Genomic DNA, 21992 nt, shown 5'->3' on the forward strand with positions numbered 1-21992 from the left:
ATGTCAGGGCTGTAATTCATGACTAATCGTGATGTGGCCACAGTGGGTTGCCTTTCTCTCAATGCTGTGCTCTGGAATGAGCGAGGGGCAGGTACGTGTGAGTACACGCCTGCGTTAGGCTAAACATATACAGCCGTTGGTCTTACCTGGTTCTTCGCCAGACTTTCTCTCTGGCTCCTGCACCCCTTCTCATGCATTCTTCATTCCTGGAAGGAAGAGAGAAAAAAGTGTGATTGCGAAAGCGTTTCCTGCCGCTCTCTACGGCAGGAGCACATGTGGGTCTGGAATGTTGGGTCAGAGAGGAGGAATGTTCATCTGATTTAAACCACACTTACAACTATTCTTGCAATGCCTTCAAAGGCTTAAAAACAAACTAAATTGTGTTGTACAAAATTCCCTTGAACCTAAATGGTACTCTATAATAAAATATTTACTAGCAGATTAAGACAAGAACTGTAGAATGCACTGGTCTATTTTTGGCACTATGAATGATTTATTACAAGCTAAGAGCTCCGGTGTGTCTTTTTTATGTGGTCACTGCTGCCCTCCTTCCGCAGGAGGAGCTGGGAGCAGTCCAAAGAAAACATTCGCGTGGAAACATGTCGAGACAAGATTTGCTCTAAAGGAGCCTTTGTTCGGAGAAAAAGCAAAGTAAAGAAACATCTCTGCTCCTCTCCACTTATTCAACAAGATGGATATCTTCATGCCAGAATCTCAGTTGCAGTGACCTATTGAGCAGTTAATCATTTATCTCATCAATCAGTTAACCCTGTGTAGTTGAATGAAACGGTTATGCAAGAGGCACAGAATCATCGTGATTCGTCTGGCCATCTCCCTCGTATTTATTGCAGTACACAAAGCACTGTGCCGAGTTGGAGGAGGAACGGCCAGTGCAGCCCACAACTGAGTGCTTTGTTTCAATAAGCAGCCTGAAGTCTAAAGGCATGTGACAGAAGAAGGGGGAGGAGTGTGTGAATAAATCTACTCTGGCCACACAAACCAGCAGGAGGGAAAAAGTCCGTACATTTACACTGTGCTTAATGGAGTCATTGTCTGCTCAAATCAGCTCCGCCGCTGCAGACGTTACCAAACTGGATGAAAGCCTTTAAAATGCGAGCAAGCAAACCATCTGCTATCCACCAAGGATCAAGCGCGCTTTCTCCCAGTGGATCTCTCATGCCTGGAAAATGCCACATATTAATCTGACAGCCCATGTGCTGTGTGCTCTTTAAATCTTTACATATTTGGGATATGGATGGAGCCGTTATCTTAGATTAATCATCTCTGAGATGATGACGCATGACCTGCTGAATTTCCTGCATGCGAGATAATAAATATTCAGGCTTTAAAAAAGAATACCTGAGATATAAAAAGCAAATGTTTTCAAGAGGTGCAACTTCTTTTATAAATTGGCAGATAGGTACTGCAGACATACACCCTTGTAGCGCCCCAGACCACACCGCACACAACCCGAGAAACAAAAAGACAACAGTGCAGTGATTTTTTAAAGAATGAGAGCAAGACTGAGAGAGAGAAAGGAAGCCCCTGCTTTGGCCCACCATTCATTCCATCCGACCCTCGCTGGAGCCCAGACAAACTACAGTCTTTGTTTGTCTTGGGAACTGGCAGAGGACAGGAGGAAGAGACGTGTGGGGGAGGGCCGCAGGGTTGAGGAGACGTGGGGGAGGGCGGAGTAGAAAAGGAGATGGGTGTCAGGGCGGAGGGGTATCCTGGGAAAAATGCCAGCATGGGATCAGTAGCAGGCTTCCTGAAATAGGGGGGGGGGGGTATTCTAGACAGGAGCAAACCACTCGTAGAACAGATATGAATACAGACAAGAATCAAACCTTGTGTTTAACTGGTGCATGAAGGTTTCCCACCTGGGGCAAATAAAGAGGGTGAAATGCCCTCACTCAAATTCTCAACTTCAAACTGAAACTAGCATCAGGATGGTTTCTTACCTGACCAGTGGGAGTGTGTCTAGGGTGGGGAGGGATGAGTGTGTGTGCGTGTGTACTATTGCAAGCCTAGACATGTGAAAATAGGGCACATTGCCAAAGGACGAGACAGATGGTCCTTGATAGACAAATGTCTGCTGCACTTGGCTCATGTTCTGAGTTTACAGTGCACTGTTTGGAGTGCAGAAGGTCGCTTGCCAGGATGGTAAGAGGAACAGCATTATGTTCAAGAGAAGGAAGTGCTCAGCCAGTTTAATTTCTCCGTTTCAGTCATACACATACATACATGTGACATGGACCACCACTTCTGTCCAGGTGATCAGAGCCTTCCACTAAGAGCCCATGCACTTACAGTACTTTTAGAGGGTTTGGTCCCTGCTCAGCAAATTCACAATGTTGTGCGAATGCAAATACAACAAAAGATTTTGCCTAATTAGTCCAAACTTTCCCACTCTGCTAAGTATCAGCCTGAGCAACAGAAAACCCCAGAAACTCTATTTATGAACAGTGAAACAGAAACAGAGGAAGTCCCTTATGCACACAGGGACTTTGGTTGGGTTGTGCTACTTTTTCAATAGGTTTAAAGTTAAGTTCAGAAGCAGAGAACTATGCAAGGGGAAAGTCTCAGAGGCAGCAAGTTGCATCACATGCTGTGTCAGTGTGTGTGTTCGTGATGGGTCACTGTAAATGTAAAAGAAAATCCACTCAGAGTGACACATTTGACCTTTGGAGTGTGAAGCACTCTCTGTGTTTATCAAAGTGACTGAATTAGACAGTTCCAAGCACCCAGCTAAAAACTGAAAGCCTCTGTATAATAAGATACATTTTTAAAACATAATTTAAAATCTGCATTCTCTTTAAAATATAACTTTTGTTTATACACTTTAAGTGACTGAATTTGTTTCACATGGGTGGAATTGCTGATCTGACACAGGAGAGCAGAGTGTTTTTGTGCACTCGTGTTACTAGGAGACAAAACAAGTATCGTACAGCACAGTGCAAATGGCTTGGTTACGCAAGGCAGCTGCCATAACAATCAGCCCGACAGTGCCTGGAACTCCACTACCAGTGATCCAACTGGAATCCCAGCATTCCCAATCAGGTTACCACAAAAACACAGGACAGTTGTGTTTGCTTACGAATCACATCATGAAATTATGCTCTTTCTTGCTTTCATGAAGCCAAATCATGTGAAAATGGAATGCTTCAGTTTATTCAGTTTATTAGGTGTAATGATTATTCCAGTAAATCGTTTACACTTGGCAAAGTTGTATATATGTACACACAGGCGAAGCACAAAGGATACGTTGTGTCACTCACACAGCAGCAACGCATTAGGGCAAGTTTGTACTGGCCCATATGCTGTGAGGAATGACAGGGATGAAAGACGTTTTTATTTCTGTGTGATTGGGGAATTTAAACAATCTTGCATTAAGGAAACTCTCTTGCCTCCAGAAAGTGGCTGACACAAAAGCAACAAGATCAATGCCTCGTCATTCCAAGGGGTCGGACATTATGGATGTGGAGGGTTTTTATGGGACAGCAGTAGAATTCAGCATTTAAAAATAGGTCAAAATTCAAACACTGTGAGCATAGACGTTGCTTTCTCTCCTGAGGGAAGTCAAGGCTGAGGATGTCTTCACTCTCCTGTAGCAGACAAGCACAACCTTATCTCATCCACTCCTGTTTATATTGATTGTCAGACAGTAACGCCAAACCAAACCGCCCAGTTAACGGCCCAGGCCAAACTGTCAGTGGGCAGCAGACTGAGATAATGTTATTTCAAGTGTATGTGGTGCATTTGTGTGTGCTCAGTTGTGCCTCTGAACGTCCTGTACAAAGGTGTATGCTATTATGTTCATTCTAACTCCTGCCTTGCCTTTGACCCCCTCTGAAGTTGTTCTCCGCAGACTCACCAGGGTCACCAGTGATGGGCAGACAGCACACTGTCGCCATGCACTTGCCAGCGCCGGCACCGTGCCTGGCCAGCAGATGCTTAAAGAGGCTGGCAGATTTCAGGAGGCAGGATGGTGACTTGGCAAGGTGAGGGCAGGGTGACGAGTTAGGAGATCCCTGGACCACACAGCGGTGGCCCGTGACGCTGTAGACCAGCGGGGGTCTGCAGAGCAGCTCCACACTGATCTCCCGAGGGCTGTGGAGACACGCCAGGGCTCAGATGTCTGGAAGGTAGCCATCTGTGATGGTGCAGCGGCAGCGGTAGGAGGTGGAGTGGCACTTCCAGAGGGGTGTACGGGCGGTACACACTGTAGGAGGGAGGGAACTTGGGTGTGTGAGCGGGTCAGATCCAGGAAAGGAGACAAAAGGAGCCGGGGGGGGTCTTTGGGGTGGCGGACAGCGGACGGCTCGGTGGAAGGTGACAGATGCTCTCGCAGCGTGACTGTTGGGTGGGTGGGCGCTGGCTGTGTGGGGGCAGGGAACACGTGTGTGCGGCTGTGGGACGTTGGCAGCGGGGCTCATGATGGTGCCTTCCTCACTCGTTTGTTTGCCTTAGAGGCTTGCGCATGTGCAGACCCGACGGGGTGATTGGAGTGTGTTGACTGTGTGAATGAGAAAGGAAGCGGAGGCCAGTGTTGTACGGTTACTGTACATCTTACGCAGCCTGTAGGCACTGCTTCTTGAGTTTTAGGTCTCAGTGTCAGTTTGGAGATGCGTGTGTATGTAGAAATGTGTGCTTGTCTTTGCCCTGACAAAATGGCAACATGTACTACACAGACTGACTGGTCAACAAGCACACAAGTAGCCACAAACTCCTGAAAATGTCAAAAAGCACTACATGTACACACCCCCTAAAATCAGGGCACGTGGCTAATATACTATTGTGGCAGCCGTCGGATATGGCAGACTAAGATGCCCAGACCATTCACACCAGGAAGCTTTTCCTCCTAGACTGAGCCTGTAGCAGCAAGAGAGATAACGAGACAAAGCATCTGAAACAATGATTCTCACAGGCCCATGATAAGGAGGCAGAGAGTGAACAGAGATGTGTGTGAGTGTGTGGGTGTGCGTGTGACACTCACTCACTCACTCTCTCTTGTGCTCGACACTCTCAACTCACCCTCTCTCTGGTGAGCTCGACACTCTCACTCACTTACTCACTCTCTGGTGTGCTCGACACTCTCACTCACCCTTTCTCTGGTGTGCTTGACACACTCACTCACTCACTCACTCTCTGGTGTGCTCAACACTCTCACTCTCTCTTTGGCTGTGTAGGGTTTCTTCCACCACTGCTGTGTGTAATCCCTCACTTCCTCAAGACTCTATTCATCATTCATACACCCACACACACACTTATGCACACAGACAACACAGTTCCTTTGCTTGTATCCCTCCCCCACCAACACACACACACACACACACACACACACACACACACACACCTCCCTTTCTCTTCACCCCTTTTTCTGTTTAGTCACACTCTCGTATCCTCTTCATCACCCTGTCATGTTTTTCATTCCTTCTTTATTCTTGCTCTCTTTCTTTCTATCTAGGCACACTCTCTCACTTCTCTGTTCAATCAGCCTCTGCTGTCATCTTCACCACGCCATTACACTTCCTGTTTTCACTCTCCCTCTCTCTCATTCTCACACTCTCTCTGTCTCTGGATCTTTTTATATCTCAGTTGGTGTGTAGGTCACATATGAGCACCTGGGACAGTGTGTCCTATATTAGCTACTATTGAAATTATATAACCAGACCAGAAGAAGCCTAGTGTGTATGCATGTGTATATGTTTGTGTATGTGTGTGTGCATGTGTATATGTTTGTGTATGTGTGTGTAGGTGTGTCGTAGGTGCTATAATTCTAAATGTCCAACAGCTGAGTATGTTTATCTTGCTCTGTTCAGAGCTCTGTGTGTGTGTGTGTGTGTGTGTGTGTGTGTGTGTGTGTGTGTGTGTGTGTGTGTGTGTGTGTGTGTGTGTGTGTGTGTGTGTGTGTGAGTGTGAGAGAGAGAGAGAGAGAGAGAGAGAGAGAGAGAGAGAGAGAGAGAGAGAGAGTGAGAGAGAGAGAGAGGGAGTGACAGCTGCTATTCATGTACATAGTAGAGAAGCAATAAAGGATCAAACAGTACAAGGAACAGCAAGGCTATTTCATTCATATGTATGAAATAAATATCTGTAGTCCATAGGAATTCTTCTCTGGTCCCACCAAATAACTTCAACACAATCAAAATCATATCTTCTATTTTTACTATTATTTGCTACAATGCATAATCTTCACCCAGTTGGCCACTGGGTAGCTGATGTAATAGGCTGATATCAAGCAGTCTGTTTTCCTGTCTTCCACAATAACGAGTAAAGTGGTAAAGTGTCACTTTGATGACACGACACCACAATGCTTAGCCAAAACCCCTCAGGTTTGGTGGCACTGACACGCGGGGAGTCAGATGCCATGTGAGTCTCCACTCAGTTCCACTCGTTCAGCGAGGAACGCTCGTCTCCGGCTCACTCTGTCACCTTCTACAGGGGAAGGCAGAAGGCAGGTTTCACTTTGAAAACCACAGCGAAAGCCACCGTCTTCCACTTCCTTCACTCCCTGTGAGTGCAAAAAAACTCAGCCACGAGTGGCAGAGAAATACCAGCGGCAAATAACAACTGCTTGAGTTCATTTAGTCTGATTCCTGTCATTATTATAACTGTAGACACAACTTTAGTTTAGCACCATCTCTGCCTTTAGCACTTCAAAGTGATGTTCATCTTCCATCATGATGAAAAAGGGTTAAAGACATGTTGGCCCATTTCATATTTGTCTCTAACTGCTGTGTTTACATTACATCAAAACCTTTAATGACCCCAAAACCTGTGTGGCCTCTACAAAGATTTGTCAACAAATATAAATGTTTACATACAACTACACTGAGGTACACAAAATGACTTCAAAATCACTGTGTGACTGTGAAAGACAAGAGAAGAAGACAAGAAACATTCTTACAACCTTTCTGAAAATAGGAATATAAAACAGAAACTACTTATCGCAAAGGAGCACTGAGTTTATCAATTTTTGTGAAATAAACGAAGGTACATAAAATTTAAAAAAATATTATATTGCTATATATTGCTAGTAGGACAAATAAAATAAAATGAAAGTTGAATAATTTGGTGCCCATATGACCCATATAAGGGAGCCATGGTATGTCCTGTGCCCTTTCGAAATGTGTGTGTGAGACATTAACCACCACCGTTCTCCTGGGACAAGGGAAAGCAGCAGGAAAAACGACAAACATGACAGACGAGATGGGTTGCGTGAACTTTGTTTGTATTCATTTGTGAGGAAAGTGGCATTAACAACCCAAACAGTGTAATTACACCAGGAGCTGCAGGCAGAGTGCGCGTGTCTGGGGCCTAGGGGTAGGGCTGCTATGTGTTTTTATTTCAGTTACCTCTGAACACCCAGAGCAAACCCCCAGGGTTCTGGTATATTAGTCTCTCTCTCTCTCTCTCTCCCTCCCTCCCTCCCTCCCTCTGAAATTTATCTGATTAATTTCACCCAGGAGGCAACAGAAGAGTCACATGAGAAAATCAGTCTAAAGATGCCTTTTCTGCCTGTCAAGATCCTGCAGAGAAATCAAACAACAGAATATAGGAAACCTGAAGCAGTTAGACTTCTGACTGCTGTGGGATACATGTTAATCCACTGTGATGGGCAGCAGATGTATGTCAGATCTCCATCGAGGAACAGCCCAGCTGCATTACTGTTAGGCTTTAATACCCTGAAGCTTTAGAACTCTAAGGCCTGAAACTGATCAAGGAGTCAAAAGCTGAGTAAAGTGACAAAAGGCTTAAGACAAAGTGAACCATTTTAGCAGACCAGGATCCACCCTGGGAACTATGATGGAGGTCAGGGAATTGGGTGTGTGTGTGTGTGTGTGTGTGTGTGTGGTAAACACATTCCTGCTAGAGGAACTGTGGCAACCCCCCATGCCCCCTCAGGGCTGCTAGTGCTGTCTTTTTTGTCTCGTCACACACCACCTCCGCCACAACACAATACACAAACAGCATGGCCACCCTCCCCAACCCCTGCTGTCCTTTTCATACCCTCGACAGCTTTCCCCAACCCCCACAAACACCCCTGGGGCAAAGAGGCCAACCTCCTGCAAGCAAGCTGCCCCATTGTTCAAAGCCGGTCGGTGATGGAGGGGCAAAGTATAAAACACATATGGTTCATAATCTGTTTTCACCTATCAGCAGACAGACACTCTCACTGACGACGATGACGGCTTCGGTGCTAGAAATGACCTGCTGAGAATGACCTGCGCAGATCCCCTAGTTCACCCCACATCTTAACATGGACAACATAAATGCATTTTTATCAGTGGCCTTAGAAGATCTCTATGACTGTCTTTTCATTTTTTCCAGTAGTTCAAAAGGTGTAGAGATACTACGAATACCTCTATTATGACCTCATGTGTTATTAGCACGATAATGATAGCATTTAGTGCTTAGTCTGTTAGCATGTATGTCAGGTAAAAACACTTCACACCATTAGAATCAAATAGGGAGAAAGAGTGCGTGTGCGTGTGTGTGTGTGTTTGTGTGGTGTGTGTACAGAAAGATTTCCTTCAGTAGGGTAGCTACAAGATTGTCAAAACAAGGTCTCCTCAGATCCATCTTCTCTCAGACGGTGGTGTCTGACAGACAATGCCCCTCCCCCAACCTGCCCCCATCAGACATACTCGCCAGGAGCTATGGGGTCAGAGTTCAAAACAAGAGGTGACGTACATACATACACACGCACACGCACACGCACACGCACACACAGACACACACAGACACACTCAGGCACACAGGCAAAGACACTCACACACAAGCTTCAAACACACCATTTCATTATGCCTCCAGCCACAACATAATCTGGAACTATCTGGCTGTTAGGATGCTAATATGAGAGATCAGCCATGAATATAAAGCAAGGTGACAGACACTGGCCACCCCCACACATGAAGTCATTTCAGCCAGGCCTTTACAAAATAATAAAAGTGTGTGTGTGTGCGTGTGTGTGTATGTGTGTGTGTAATATATATATATATATATATATATATATATATATATATATTAATTCCTGATAAGACACGTAGGAGGCATGCGCAAACCACTGTGACCTGGCTGATGATTCAGGCAGCAGCATGGATAGGTGAGAGGTTTGCACACACTAGTGTGGTAACACTGAGCTACAGCACCCCCTCCACACCAAATATAGCATGGGCCATGTATTTATAGAGATGAAGAGGAGCTGGCTTAACTGTCTGCTGTGATGAGGATGACTCACACTTCTAACCTGGAGAGATGAGAAACTAAGAGAAATGAGAGAGACCAAAAAGTTGGGGGTGGGGGGGGGGGGGGGGGGGGGAGACATCTGCAGCCTGCTACACACACCTACTCAATCTGCTTTTCTTTTCATCCCTTGGCCTCTCTCTCATTCTCACTGAGGCCAGCTCATGCACACCTGAAGAGCCTCCTTATAATGGAGCCTGAGCTTGTGTACACCACATGCAGGTTTCTTTCTTTTTTATTATTGTTATTATTTTTGCACTCACCATATCACATCAGCCAGAGAATAATTACTTCTCCTAGCCAAGCGGATAATTGCTTCTCCCAAATAAAGGTTTGACTAGCTCACTAAGTTGCCATCCGTCACAGGTACCCTCTAAAAAATGAAACAATGTACACTCTTACGCACAAGTTCACAGACAAAGCTTTAATCCCCACCTGGAGCTGATTACAACAGCCTACTACTAAAGTGCTATGCACTACCGACCAAGCAGGTTCTTAAAATAACAGAATGTAAGAACTTTACACTGACCCCATTCGCTGCTGTTTATGTAGGACACACGGTGTTATTTCAGCACTCTTCTCACTTTTGCACCATGCCTGTTGTAGGCTTCTCTGGCTACTCTGCTGCTCACTGCACCAGTGTGCTAGGTCCACAAGCTAAGACAGTCTCAGCGCTGTGATACCTACTGAAGGGAACACAGGAACATGGCTTCTTACTAGACTCGAAGTCAGGCCAGACATACTAGAAGCCCAATAAGTAGCCTGTCACAGTTGGAGATGAAGTGTAGTAATATGTTTCTGGTGTGGTCTGGCTTGACCTTGCTCTGTGTAATGAGGTAGGTGATATACGAATGTGACTGCCAATGACTGAATACTGAGGTTGGAGAGCGAGTGAGAGAATGAGTGTTAGTGTTGGTGTGAGTGAATGAACAAGTGTCACAGTGGAGGGACTGGCTGGTCTACTTTAAGTGGAAAGAATTTCTTCCACGTGAAAACAACTTTCCAGAAATCTTCCATAGCATCCCCCTCCCCCCAAGGACAGACAACTAGCATGACCTTCTAGGGACTGGGAAAGACGAGGGGACCAAAGTCATACTTATGAATCACTTCAGAAGATCAGGGATGGTCCTAAGTTCGTTTTGCTATTGTTATGGAGATCAATAGATAGAGAGATCTGATCCAAGAAAGGCACTCTTACTCTGCAATCCTTTATGTAAATTCAGACGGAGGAGAGTTGGATTATATTGCCATCTAGTGCACACTTCCAAGCACTACTAAAACTGGCCCGATACAGTTGTGCTAAGTAACAGTATGCGTGCACAATCAATAACCAGAGGAAATAAGAAATTAATGCCATTTTAAATAAATCTGAAGTCACATAATCTCACAACAGGTATTGCTCAAACCAAAATGACAGTAAACTCAGTAATATGGGTGTACCCAGAGATGAACAAAATATAATAATCCTGATATGGGTTATTTAAATTATTATAATAACCATGTGATTACTTACTTCACTAAGGCTAATTGGCCCCAGTCCTACAATATGCTTGTAAAGGTTCTAATTTCAGTAGGTGCATAATCTGGGTATACAAGCCTATTTTAGATTGCATATTTTATTTATATATTATATTACTTTTTGTACATGCCGTGCACGTGCAAAGCCTACAGAAGTAATGAGCTGTATCCTTTTTAATTTCATACTTATGGAAAATATTACTATTGAACTGGACTTGCGCCAATACAGCCTGCGCTAGTTCAAGTCTTTACTGCCCTCTAGTGGTGATTGCTTCGCCTGTACAGGTGGGCATTTCAACGTCTGTTGGGGTACTTTATTCTGTGAGCGTTTGCTGAGGTCGCTGTTCAGTAAACTATTTGCACTATGTTACGCACGGGATCTAGGGAGCATACTCAACACAAATGGCCAAGTACATGTCACCCATTCATGCGTAATTCTTTGTTCAGCAGGCTTTGTACTCACCAGTCACACCTTGTGTGCTGTAGGCTGTACAGCCTTGTGCAAGAAACAGGATACACATCATGGAATAATTATTTGTAATTTGTTGACCACAGCCCCTTAAGATCAAATAAAAAGTTTGGACAGCAAAATCAGCAGATATAACATGCAAAGCTGAATAAAGCAGCTTCACTTTACTGTCCACATATGTCCAAATACTTACACATCCTGCTATTGCCCTATTTCCATCAATCTGTTTACTTGAACACACATCAATTATTAACTGACTTAATTAAAATATTAGAACACTTTATATATTTATGTGCAGTAATCATCGTCAAGGAAACCATCCTCATGAATTGGAAAGCAAAAAATCTTCTCAGCACCACACATTGTAAAAACGTAATGTTATGTAACGTAACATAGATCATATATCAGTAGAACAATTATCTGCATCCCTCAAAAACAAAACCCCACAACACAATTTAACTTGGGCACCTACACTTAAAATGATCACTTAACCACCTACACTTAAAATGATCAGAACAAGTATCGTAACAACCAAGCACAACCAGATTAGATCTAAAGAACCATAGCTCATAATTTATAAATAAAATCACAACACAACACAATACATTCTTGAACTTCCACATGCACACACACACACACACACACACACACACACACCATTTACAATGTATTATTCTTCTTCTTCTTATTATTATTATTATTATTATTGTCTTATTTTCCATGTATTATTATTATTGGCAGGGTGGCAGACAAAAAAACAAAACCTGTTCAGCCAAAAAGCCATGCCATATGACCACTACAGATGGGTGACAAATTAAAGGAAAATCCTGAATTCTTGAACCACACTGTGGGAGCTCTGGGAGATGTTACACACCGTGGGAGCTCTGGAAGATGTGAGAATGCACCACACAGCAACACAGAGCCAACAGGCCTCCTCACTACAGAGGGCAAGAATTCAGGTATTTACTTTAATTTCTCACATCCTGTCATGAGAACATATAGTATGAGTTAGTTTTACCTACCGTCATTATTTTGCTGTTTACATTTTTTTGCTGACGTGGTGGAGGAGGGTTAGAGCATCCCTGCACTTGACCTCCAATGCATTCATGTTGCCGTCAGCCTGCGGGCAGAGACTCCAACTGGCTGGATCTTCTTATGGCAAAAACGCTTCCAACCTGCACAAAACTGACATTTTTTCACAAAACTTACTATAAATTACACATTTACCTCAGTGGTTAACCTTAGCTTTAGTATATATAATAATAATGCCAACTCTAACACACACACCCACACATTATAGTGTATAGTGTGTGTGTGTGTTACTGAATTGTAGACTGTGGTGTCTTAACGCTAATACCTAGTTAAAATGTGTTGTACCAGCTACCTCGTTAGATGGTGAAAGCTAAACTAGTAATACAGGCAGCTAACAGCTCAACGACAGACAGACATGTTTAGCAGGTAAACTCTCATCCCTATTGAATAGAACATACTGAATCGTTTGTAATTTACCATGAAGCTTGCGTGGTCGCAAGGTAGAAGACGCGTGTAACAAGAATTTCATGAAGAAATCAAACAATGTGACATGGGAATACTACCTAAAACAGGTTAATTAGGCGATTTTAACAGGTTTTCGTGGATTAAAGAGACAATATATTTTAAAACTTAAAGCACTTAAAAAGACAATTTTCAAATAATTACATTTGACGCACCAAAATAGAACTGGGTTGTAATGTTGCAATTTTAGTTTATCAAACTATTCGATAGGCCCAAACAACTATAGTTTCCGTTCTGAATTTTATCTCCACTGTATGTTTGGTAAATAATGTATCCTCGGTGCAATTAACCTACGATTAGTCTATTTGTTCTTTTTTTTTTTAAAAAAAGGTCATTTTGTCGCCACACAGGTTTTATTGAACCTGTAGAGCTTGTCTAGTGGTGCGTAAATATGTCAGCTGTGATAAATGTAGCTATTCCGTTCACAGAGAACTCACTTAAACCGCGGCCTCGTTAACGCCTTATGTTGGGTGGTCGTGACCATTAAAGCCCCCAGACAGCGCAGGAGTCGTGACAGCTTCTGAAGGCTTTCTGTCGCCGGTCTCTCTGCAATGTTCCTCTGTAGCTACTAGCAAAATTAAAATATAGGCTTAAAACGAAAGAAAGTCTTGTCGCTTGTTTTGATAAATCGGAAACTTTTTGAGGTGGCGTGAAGCTGAAAAAGATTGTAATTATATGAAAAACTGCAGGAATAAGTGTTACACGTCGGAGAAGTGGTTATCCGCGATCTTCCGCAGCGCACCGTTTGCACGAAAAAGTGTCGAGGTGTCGTGACAGAGATGCCTCTCGAGGAAATGTGTCGTTTGCAGGGCCTTCGTCTCCCGTCGAATGCACCGTTTCTGATGCACACAAAGCTGTGCCTGCTGTTCACGACCTCCAAAACGCGCTGCTAACGAACATGGTCAGTGTTCACCATGTAGGGTTGCCTAGATGGACCTAGAAAGCAGGTCTTGTTTTTGAAATATGGACACTTCGAAAGACTCTTCTTCACATCGGTTTAAATACCAGGAGTAAAAGTTGTCTTATTTTAATGTCGGATATGTTACACATTTTCTAGTCACAGAACGTAGGTGTGTATCAGGTGGAGCGTACAGATGGCAAGCGGAGCTGCCCCAGTGCCGGTGGCTTGCCGAAGGCGTTAGTACCTACATCTCCAGGTCTCGATCTCTCACGGAGTCTCAAATGGCGGTGGCTCTCACACTTCGTCTGATGGATGAACCCGAGGTCGCTGGTGCACTGATACCGTCTTATCGCGCTTCGCAAGCCGGTCCTCAGAGGTTCACACCAAATTCTGCCGAATCTCCCTGGGCATCCATCCAAAATTACTCAAATCCGCTGCAATGAACTAACAAAGGCATGAGATCAAAGGCGCTCAGATAACCGAACTGATTTCTCGCTTATTTATTTATGTGTATTTCATTCATGAAGATATGCTCGCGGTTTGGTAGTTATACAGCTAACGGTTGTTTTACTACAAACTTTTTGCTGCTTTATGGCTACACTTCGTAAAAACAATTTATCAACATACTAATCAATAATGTGGGTCATAATGTGAAGTGGCATTTTCATGCTAATAAGAATAAAGCAACAACATGACAAACTTCTCGAATGGTCGACCTCTTCTTCCTCATCCTTATCCTCATCATCACCGTCATACGCATCATGGTCCTCACTGTAGACTAAAAACAACAATTCAGCAGTTCAGCACTGGTGATTTTACAGAATCATCATCATCATCATCATCATCATCATCATCATCATCACCATTACTTTTTTTCAGTCAAATCCTGCGCCGCCACTTGGACCATTTATTAAAAAATTACAGGTTAATTAGAATACCAAATTGTTGGGAAGGAAATGCGATCAAATCTGTGACCGAAATAAGCTGTGGAAGTATACAATGTGTAAATACTGGAATGTCAAAGTTCTTGTAAATACCAATTTTTACAAATTTTGTAATTATATATATATATAGTTACAAAATTTGTATTTACAAGAACTTTGACATTCCAGTATTTACACATTGTGTAAATACGGAAGATATTTTTCCGTAAGAAAATTTTAGAAAGTGACACACTTAAAGTGTAACAGCGGAATATTAATGCGGTTGGTGAAACAGTCATAGACGGACACTAGTCTGTGCGTAAGACGGACCACAAATGGATCGTCAAAGTGAACTAATAACGTATGACGTATGTGAGGCTATTTCTCGTCTTGGAAATGCCTTCATGCAGGCACATGACAGTGTATTACATGCGAGGGAAGGGGCTAAATTTATTTCAGTTTAAGCTTATCGTTCCATTCCAAAATATTGAAATGTGTAAAAAACAAACATACGCTAATAGTACGAGCGTACATCCTAGCAGACATTAGGCTACTCAAATTTATTCCTTTGCGCCGCGTAATTAATTTTTGATTGAGCCCTGAAGCAGTTTTACATGACTACCTATTTTAAACATTCGGGTTTTCCTCCTCATTCGTCGCTGAGTTATTTTCTATGCATATCCATTCACAATATAAGTCTATATTTTCTCTTCGCGTTTGCCTTCGATAAAAAAGCAAAATAATAATGAATCATTTCATAAATAATGGGTTTAGGGGCTTATCGACTGCGAAGTGCCCGCCACTGTGCTCTTATCTCGCCTGGCCACATTGCTCTGGTGTTCCGTTCCTCATACTAAGCGGCGTACTGGACGTGATGTGGAATTATATAGACCTCACTTCCAGTTCCACACTGCACTTCAGTGCATCTAAAACCTCAGACATGGATGACCCTCGACAAAATGGCTCCACATATATACTAATATTGGCTACAACCCGACGACGGTAAGAGAAAACATAGTTATTTCAGCGCTGAATTTGATCTGATATAATATTATGGCGTTTTCTGGGGGCCTTGATCAGTCCATTTGTTTTTATTTTATTGTTTTCGACTTTTCGTTTCTGATTTTTCTTAAATTGCTTTGGAAAAATCTTAGGCCCTTCTGCCTCGGAATAGCAGATATCGATTTGTCATTCGTTTAATTTCGTCATCAAATACTATTCAGGCTGCAAAACATACATTTTCAGTTTAAAAAAGCAGTAAATCCGATGCAACCGACAACACTGTGATTTTTTTTAAAACAAAGGCCCACCGCTGAAGCTCATTTAGGTCGTTTTACGAAAGAACAGAGCTATAGCTAACAGTCACGTAAAATACATATTTGGGTTAAAAATAACTTAGAAAATACATTCTGTAATGAGCAGCCCGTAAATTAAGGTATGCCTTCTCCTGATCATATGAAATGCGGAACATATTATTGGGTTTAAAATTCAGAGTGCTGCTTGTGACTCTTTTTTTAAACCATATTTGGGACAGCATATAAGAAAGGCCGTTAAACAACCGCCTACAAGCGACCACCTGATCGAAATACTTTCCCAAACAGGCTAACCATGGTGAGAATTTCACGCTTCATTAGTTTTTAAATGTAAATTGGACACATGCGGTTTGTAGAAGTGGATACACATGTTTCTGACGAATAGGTGTATTAGGCATATAGATAGATACATTTTTATTAAATTGTCAAGCATGTGTTGGCATTTTTAAAATTATCAAGCATTTTTTAAAACAAATTTGAACATCGAACAGCAATTAACTTTTCAGTATAAATCCGTTATTATATATGTACGCAATATTTATTTACCCATGGCGTGTTACTGAAAATTAGAGCTGTAATACTCAAGTTGCCTAATTGTATATATTTTAAATAAAGTACTACTTAATTTTTTTTTTCCAATGTAATACTTATATTTTAAATAAATAAGTGTAATTGGAAACTGTTGGGAGAATATGTACTCTTTCCTTTCACCGAGATAGCTGTAAGAAAAACAACAGCACCTACAACGGAATTTTTCAAATCCATTGAATAGTGCATTTAAAAACCCCAAATTATTAAATGGCTACGTTATATATCTATAAACGATACTGTACGTATCAATATCAATTATAACAAGCTAATATGCGTGCAAACCGTCTATAGTACAGTTTTATTGTAAGTGCACTCTAAGCAAATGCTTATGCGTTTTAAATTATATTCTGTTGTACCCAAGAAACAATGTTTGGAGAAGATAAGCTTGCTCCCAGCTGAGACACTGGTTTGTGACGCTTATCAAGTCCACCGATGCTATGACCAGAATATGGATATTGCAGGCCAAGGTCACACCAAAGAAAAAAAGAGAGAGAATTGGTCTTAGCTGGTTAGTAAAAGTATCAAGAAAATTATTCATGCAGCTGGTTTCGCGCACATATGTAGCAGAATTCTGGTAAAAAAGAAACTATTGAAAACTATATCTGTTTCAAATAAGGTAAATCTCCAGAATATGAATATATTACTTGATATAGGCTATAACGTTTATAGATGACAAACGAATGGCATGGACACAATATAAGCGTACAGGCCAAGGTAGGCGACAGTTGCTACGGCTTTGTGGCAGCTCACATGCTCGTCTGGTGACTGGTGCGATGCTGTGAAATAGGGGGCTCCAGTCACGCGCGCAAAGTGGACAGGAGATGCATTCTGTACAAATGCTGATATGTATTTTAAGCCTGAGGAGAAAGATGTTTTTTTCGGGGCGGGGGGGCTGGTATGTTGTTGTTGTTGCAGTTTCTTTTACACTGGCCATTCGCAGTGATCGTAAAACATTCTCTTTTTAAGGTGACAGTAGGAAAATCGACGGAGGCGTGGGAGACTCTTGGAATTATTGCATCTAACTACACTTGCCTTACTTTGAACACTGCTGAATTTCTCTTGAATCTTAACCTGTAAAGAATGATGGAAAAACTGAAATCGGAGCAGCCTCAGGTTAGTCCGAGCACGCAGGAGTGTGGGTCGCCGGGACACAAGACGTCCGCTTCCTCCGCAACTTTAACCCCCGTGGAGGAGGGTGAGGCACACGGGAAACAGGAAGGCACGACGACGTCGGAGTCTATGGAGCGCAAGCGAAGAGGGGAGCATCTCCCCGAGGACTACTGCAACGGGACCATCATCCTTAATGGCGTTACCAAGGAAACGGCTTACCACGCCAGCGAACTAAAAAAGGAAGTGCCAGTAATCGAGTTGGGCAGGAGAGGAGGGAGCGCAGATATAAAAGGCAGAGAGCTCAAGGCAGACATCAGCCACAAAGTGCAGACCACCGAGCTGTGCAGACCACCCATCCCTTTACCGCTACCTCCCAGGGACCCGCTAAGCGAAACTCGAATGGTGCAGTTGAGTCCGCCCGCTTTGCCTCTGCCGGCTCGAGCGATGCTGTACAGCAACATGGCGCAACCGCTCGCCACTATTAACAGGTGAGACCGAACTGGATTTGCGGAGATTTCTGTTTTTATATTTGCATTCGTGAGCTTCCACGCCATTATTACTCAAAGTAGTACAAGTATTTATTTTTAATATTTTATTTCAGTCAAGGAACATTAGTCAAATTTCGTTATTTTCCCACAGACATTTATCTTTCAACTGTATCCAAGCTTAGCCTACTGTGTGACAAGTTGTAATACTTAATATTAACCCGGTGGGTATTTTTATTTTTGAAAAGAACCGGAACAGCCTGTTTGATACATAATGTTTGAAAAACAATTTTCTACATGTTTTTCCTATTGCCCAACACTGAATTAAGTAGCACTGTGATAGCATAACCGTCGTGCGTGGCTGAAAACAATCCAAGAAATAATATTCCTTCTTTCGCTAATGCGTTATTTAGATGTGCGTTATTAACCGATATATTTGTTTTTACAGAGATATCATAGCGGTATTTATTTGAAACGTTTCCCCCGTCTCGCTTTCAGTGGCTTTGCTGGAGACCACGAACAGTATGGAATGTACCCCAGCAACCGGGTGAAACGCAGACCTGCGCCATATGAACTTGAAATCAGCGATGGTAGGATTATTTTAGATCTTTCTAAGTATGGTAAGCCACTCTTTGGCTATGTCTTCTTGCCTCTTCTTCATTTAATTCCATCAAATTCATTTCCATCCGTCTTTTACATCCCCTCGCAAGCGGCAAGTAGAACAGGTCCCATTTGTTATTTGAGTATTTTATTTGACATCAGCTTTAAGTAGAAGGCAAAATGAAACTTGCAAAATATAATTAGCCTATGCAACAGCCTATAAAATCATACAAACGTTGATAAATAACAGTGACAAATATGTCATTATTAATTTTAATCATGACCATTAACGTACTGGCTCAACCATTCTGAGCATAATCGTTTTTTTCCAATTCGGCAACTTTTCGAACGAAAATCAGTAGAATTTTTTCATTTAAGGTATCTGATCACAGGCTGGTTTAAAAATGGGTTATATAGTCTAATAAACAAAATAATTTGCATCTCAAACAGTGCTATATTAAAGGTTACTCTGATCTCTTTTAAAAAGCTGTGAAATGCACCCTTTAAATGTAGAATTTAGACCCACGTTAAATAACGTCTTCTTGAACACAAAACGCTGGTGTGAGACAAAGAGAAGTAAAGATTCAGAACGGAGTTGAAAAAAGAGAACGAGGAGGCGCCGCTGCTAGCGCGACAAGACCCAGAGGCGTAGCGAGTGAGCGGCGCAGATAGCTGCTAGTCGCTCATAAAAATGCAAATAGCAGCCTAAGTGCTAGAGGAGGATGACGGGAAGACACAGCCGTCAAGTTTTCGGTATGGAAATCCAACTTGTGTAAAATATGCTGCCAAATACGATACCTCAACGGGTACGGTCTTACTAGACATTATGTTTTAGTTTTCTAATGGAAAGGAACATTATTCTGTAACTGATCAATACGTCTTCATTCTGATGGGCCTCTTACACGCAAAGTTATTAGAAGCAACTGTTATGCCAGACAGAGCGGTTCGGTTCCAAAAGAGCTGTCTAGAATGAGAAATGAGCTTGAATAATTGAATGTAAAATGCCACAGATAATAGAAAGGTTAATTAATTCTTTGCTAAATAGGTTGAGATAGAGGGCTTATCTATCAGTGAACCGAGGATGGAAGGGAGTTGCTACCAGAGGTGTATTCACAAGCAAAGTCCTGTAAAGCCAGTCAGCCATGCACAGATAGGACATGTAAATATGCTGATTTGTTACTAATGCTTTAAAAGAACAATCTAAAGAAGAGAGGTAAGGGCATGGCTGAGCCAGTGTACTGGATTCCTTAAGTCGTGTACTTGAAGGGAGTTTTAAAAGGAAATTGTGTAAATCTAACCAATAATTTGCTATCACAAACTGAGCAAAAGTCAAGTGTGTGAGTGATTCTGTGCCGGTGTCTGGCATGTCCGCATGCCCCATACTCACTCCACTTCTCTGGGTTCTAGGCTCCCAGCCCAAGATTGTGCGGCGGATCTTCACGAACAGCCGCGAGCGCTGGCGGCAGCAGAACGTGAACGGCGCGTTCGCCGAGCTACGCAAACTCATCCCCACGCACCCGCCCGACAAGAAGCTGAGCAAGAATGAGATTCTCCGGCTGGCCATGAAGTACATCAACTTCCTGGCCAAGCTGCTCAACGACCAGGACGACATGATGGGTGGCGAGGCAGGGTCCAGGGCCCGCGAGGGCAGGGACGCCAGCCTGGTGCGGGACGACCTGCTGCAGGAGGTCCTGAGCCCCAACTCGAGCTGCGGGAGCCTGCTGGATGGCGAAGGCAGTCCGGAGAGCTTCCTCGAGGAGCAGGATTCCTCCGTGGAGTCCAGGCCCACTGGCCGAGGGCTGCACCACTCCGCTGTGCCTCTGGATGGAAGTAACCAGCGATGACTGGGAGCAGACGGAGAAGGAGACTCAGCAAACAGGGCCGGGGGCAAACGTCAGATCCTGGGCGGACACGGTGCATCATGGGAGGCTATAGACCTGTGCTTATGTTCATGCTATATGCAGACATGACTTTTTCTCTTCCCCCTTTCCTTGTGTGTTGAGTTACTCCTAATTCTGGACACTGCCCCCTATGGGTAAAAGCTGGTACAGGAGAAATCATTGTGGTAGATTTTGGTCCTTGCTGTTGCGGTTATTCAGATAAGGGAACACGGATCCAAAGCCAGCAGGGCTTAACACAGTGAAGGCAGGTTCAGAGAGGCCAGATTTATAGAATGGTACCCTTTCATCCCCATCGTTTCATCAGGTACACCCAATAAACCATGCTGTTGGACAGCTGAATCAAACTGATGTGGAAGTCTCTTTTGCTAACTTCGGTCAGTAAGGAATTTAAACAATCGCAGATTGGTCTGTCGAATTTTGGACAGTAGTATTCTTACTTTCTCTGCCAAACATAAGAGTATAAACATTAGAGTGGGAACGTGGACTAGTACATGAGCTAGGGTATTGTTGTTTCATTGAAGTTGGAGACTGTTAAGACACTTTTTTGTACATAACAGGTTTATGCCCTATCCACGTTAATGACTGAACTGACAATAGCAAGTAACTGAATGCTATTTGTAAAAAAAAATCTGCCATTTTGTAAATGGCATTTGATTATTACATTATTTGATAAAACTCACACCCCCACACACACCCACTTACACACACCCCCACACACCCCCTTACACACATTAACAGCTTGTAAGGACGGGGGTTGCAGCAGTAAGAGGTACAGGTGCGACGCTCCAAGTGTACATAAATGAATAACATAATGCTGTACATCTGTATCTAAAGCCCCATGAATTTGTACTGTTCATGTTCATTGTGATTATGGTACAATGAGTTAATCAGTAATCATCTCCTCGCTTTCCTTCCGTCCTTCCCTCCTTCAGTTCCCCTGTAAGTGTCCCACCTGTGTTTGATCCATTTGATCTGCTTTTTTAAGCAGACTATTGAGTAACCAGTCTTGGTACCTTTCATTCTTTTTTGTGTATTAAACAATGACAACAACAAATGTTATTTTAATGTGATATTTAGTAGAAAGGTGAAAATAAAATCTATCTATAAATATATGCAATGTTATATCTTACAGAATTTTATAGAAAATGAAATAAAAAAGAACAAACTTGAAAATATTTCTTATGACTCAGTATTTGACTGTAGATTGAAAAATAAGACTTATTTCTACATCACACTTACCTTCAGGCACAGAACTCAGCAGCTGGAAGTATAAAAGAAAAGATATTTAGCACGATAAATGCACTAAAGTGCCACTTTTTCCATCAATCTTTTCACAAGAGCTACAACTTATTACATTTATCTATTATGTCACTTAAGATGA

General features: G+C 42.8%; 2 protein-coding genes across 4 annotated transcripts in view; one reads left to right on the top strand and one right to left on the bottom strand.

The window, feature by feature from the left end:
* The window catches only part of stx6 (syntaxin 6), a 26006-nt gene extending 13735 nt beyond the window's left edge, over positions 1-12271 (bottom strand). For 2 of the 3 annotated variants that reach the window (XR_003410329.2, XM_027005447.2), the window contains exon 1: positions 147-206. Coding sequence is in view for 2 of the 3 variants with exons in the window: in XM_027005447.2 (XP_026861248.1) it covers positions 147-193 (47 nt within the window). In the remaining variant the exon portion in view is untranslated. Of the gene's footprint in view, positions 1-146; positions 207-12255 lie in introns of those variants that run through there. The other variant, XM_035523176.1, reaches the window with a different exon arrangement.
* A 3256-nt stretch (positions 12272-15527) lies between these two features.
* Positions 15528-21762, top strand: tal1 (T-cell acute lymphocytic leukemia 1). The gene is made up of 4 exons (XM_027005421.2): positions 15528-15613; positions 17482-18113; positions 18609-18700; positions 20118-21762. The coding sequence occupies exons 2-4, from the start codon at positions 17596-17598 to the stop codon at positions 20552-20554; spliced, it is 1047 nt and encodes a 348-aa protein (XP_026861222.2). The 5' UTR covers positions 15528-15613; positions 17482-17595; the 3' UTR covers positions 20555-21762.
* The last annotated feature ends 230 nt before the right edge of the window (positions 21763-21992 follow it).

Source organism: Electrophorus electricus, chromosome 26, assembly GCF_013358815.1.
Source record: "Electrophorus electricus isolate fEleEle1 chromosome 26, fEleEle1.pri, whole genome shotgun sequence".
NCBI lineage: Eukaryota > Metazoa > Chordata > Actinopteri > Gymnotiformes > Gymnotidae > Electrophorus > Electrophorus electricus.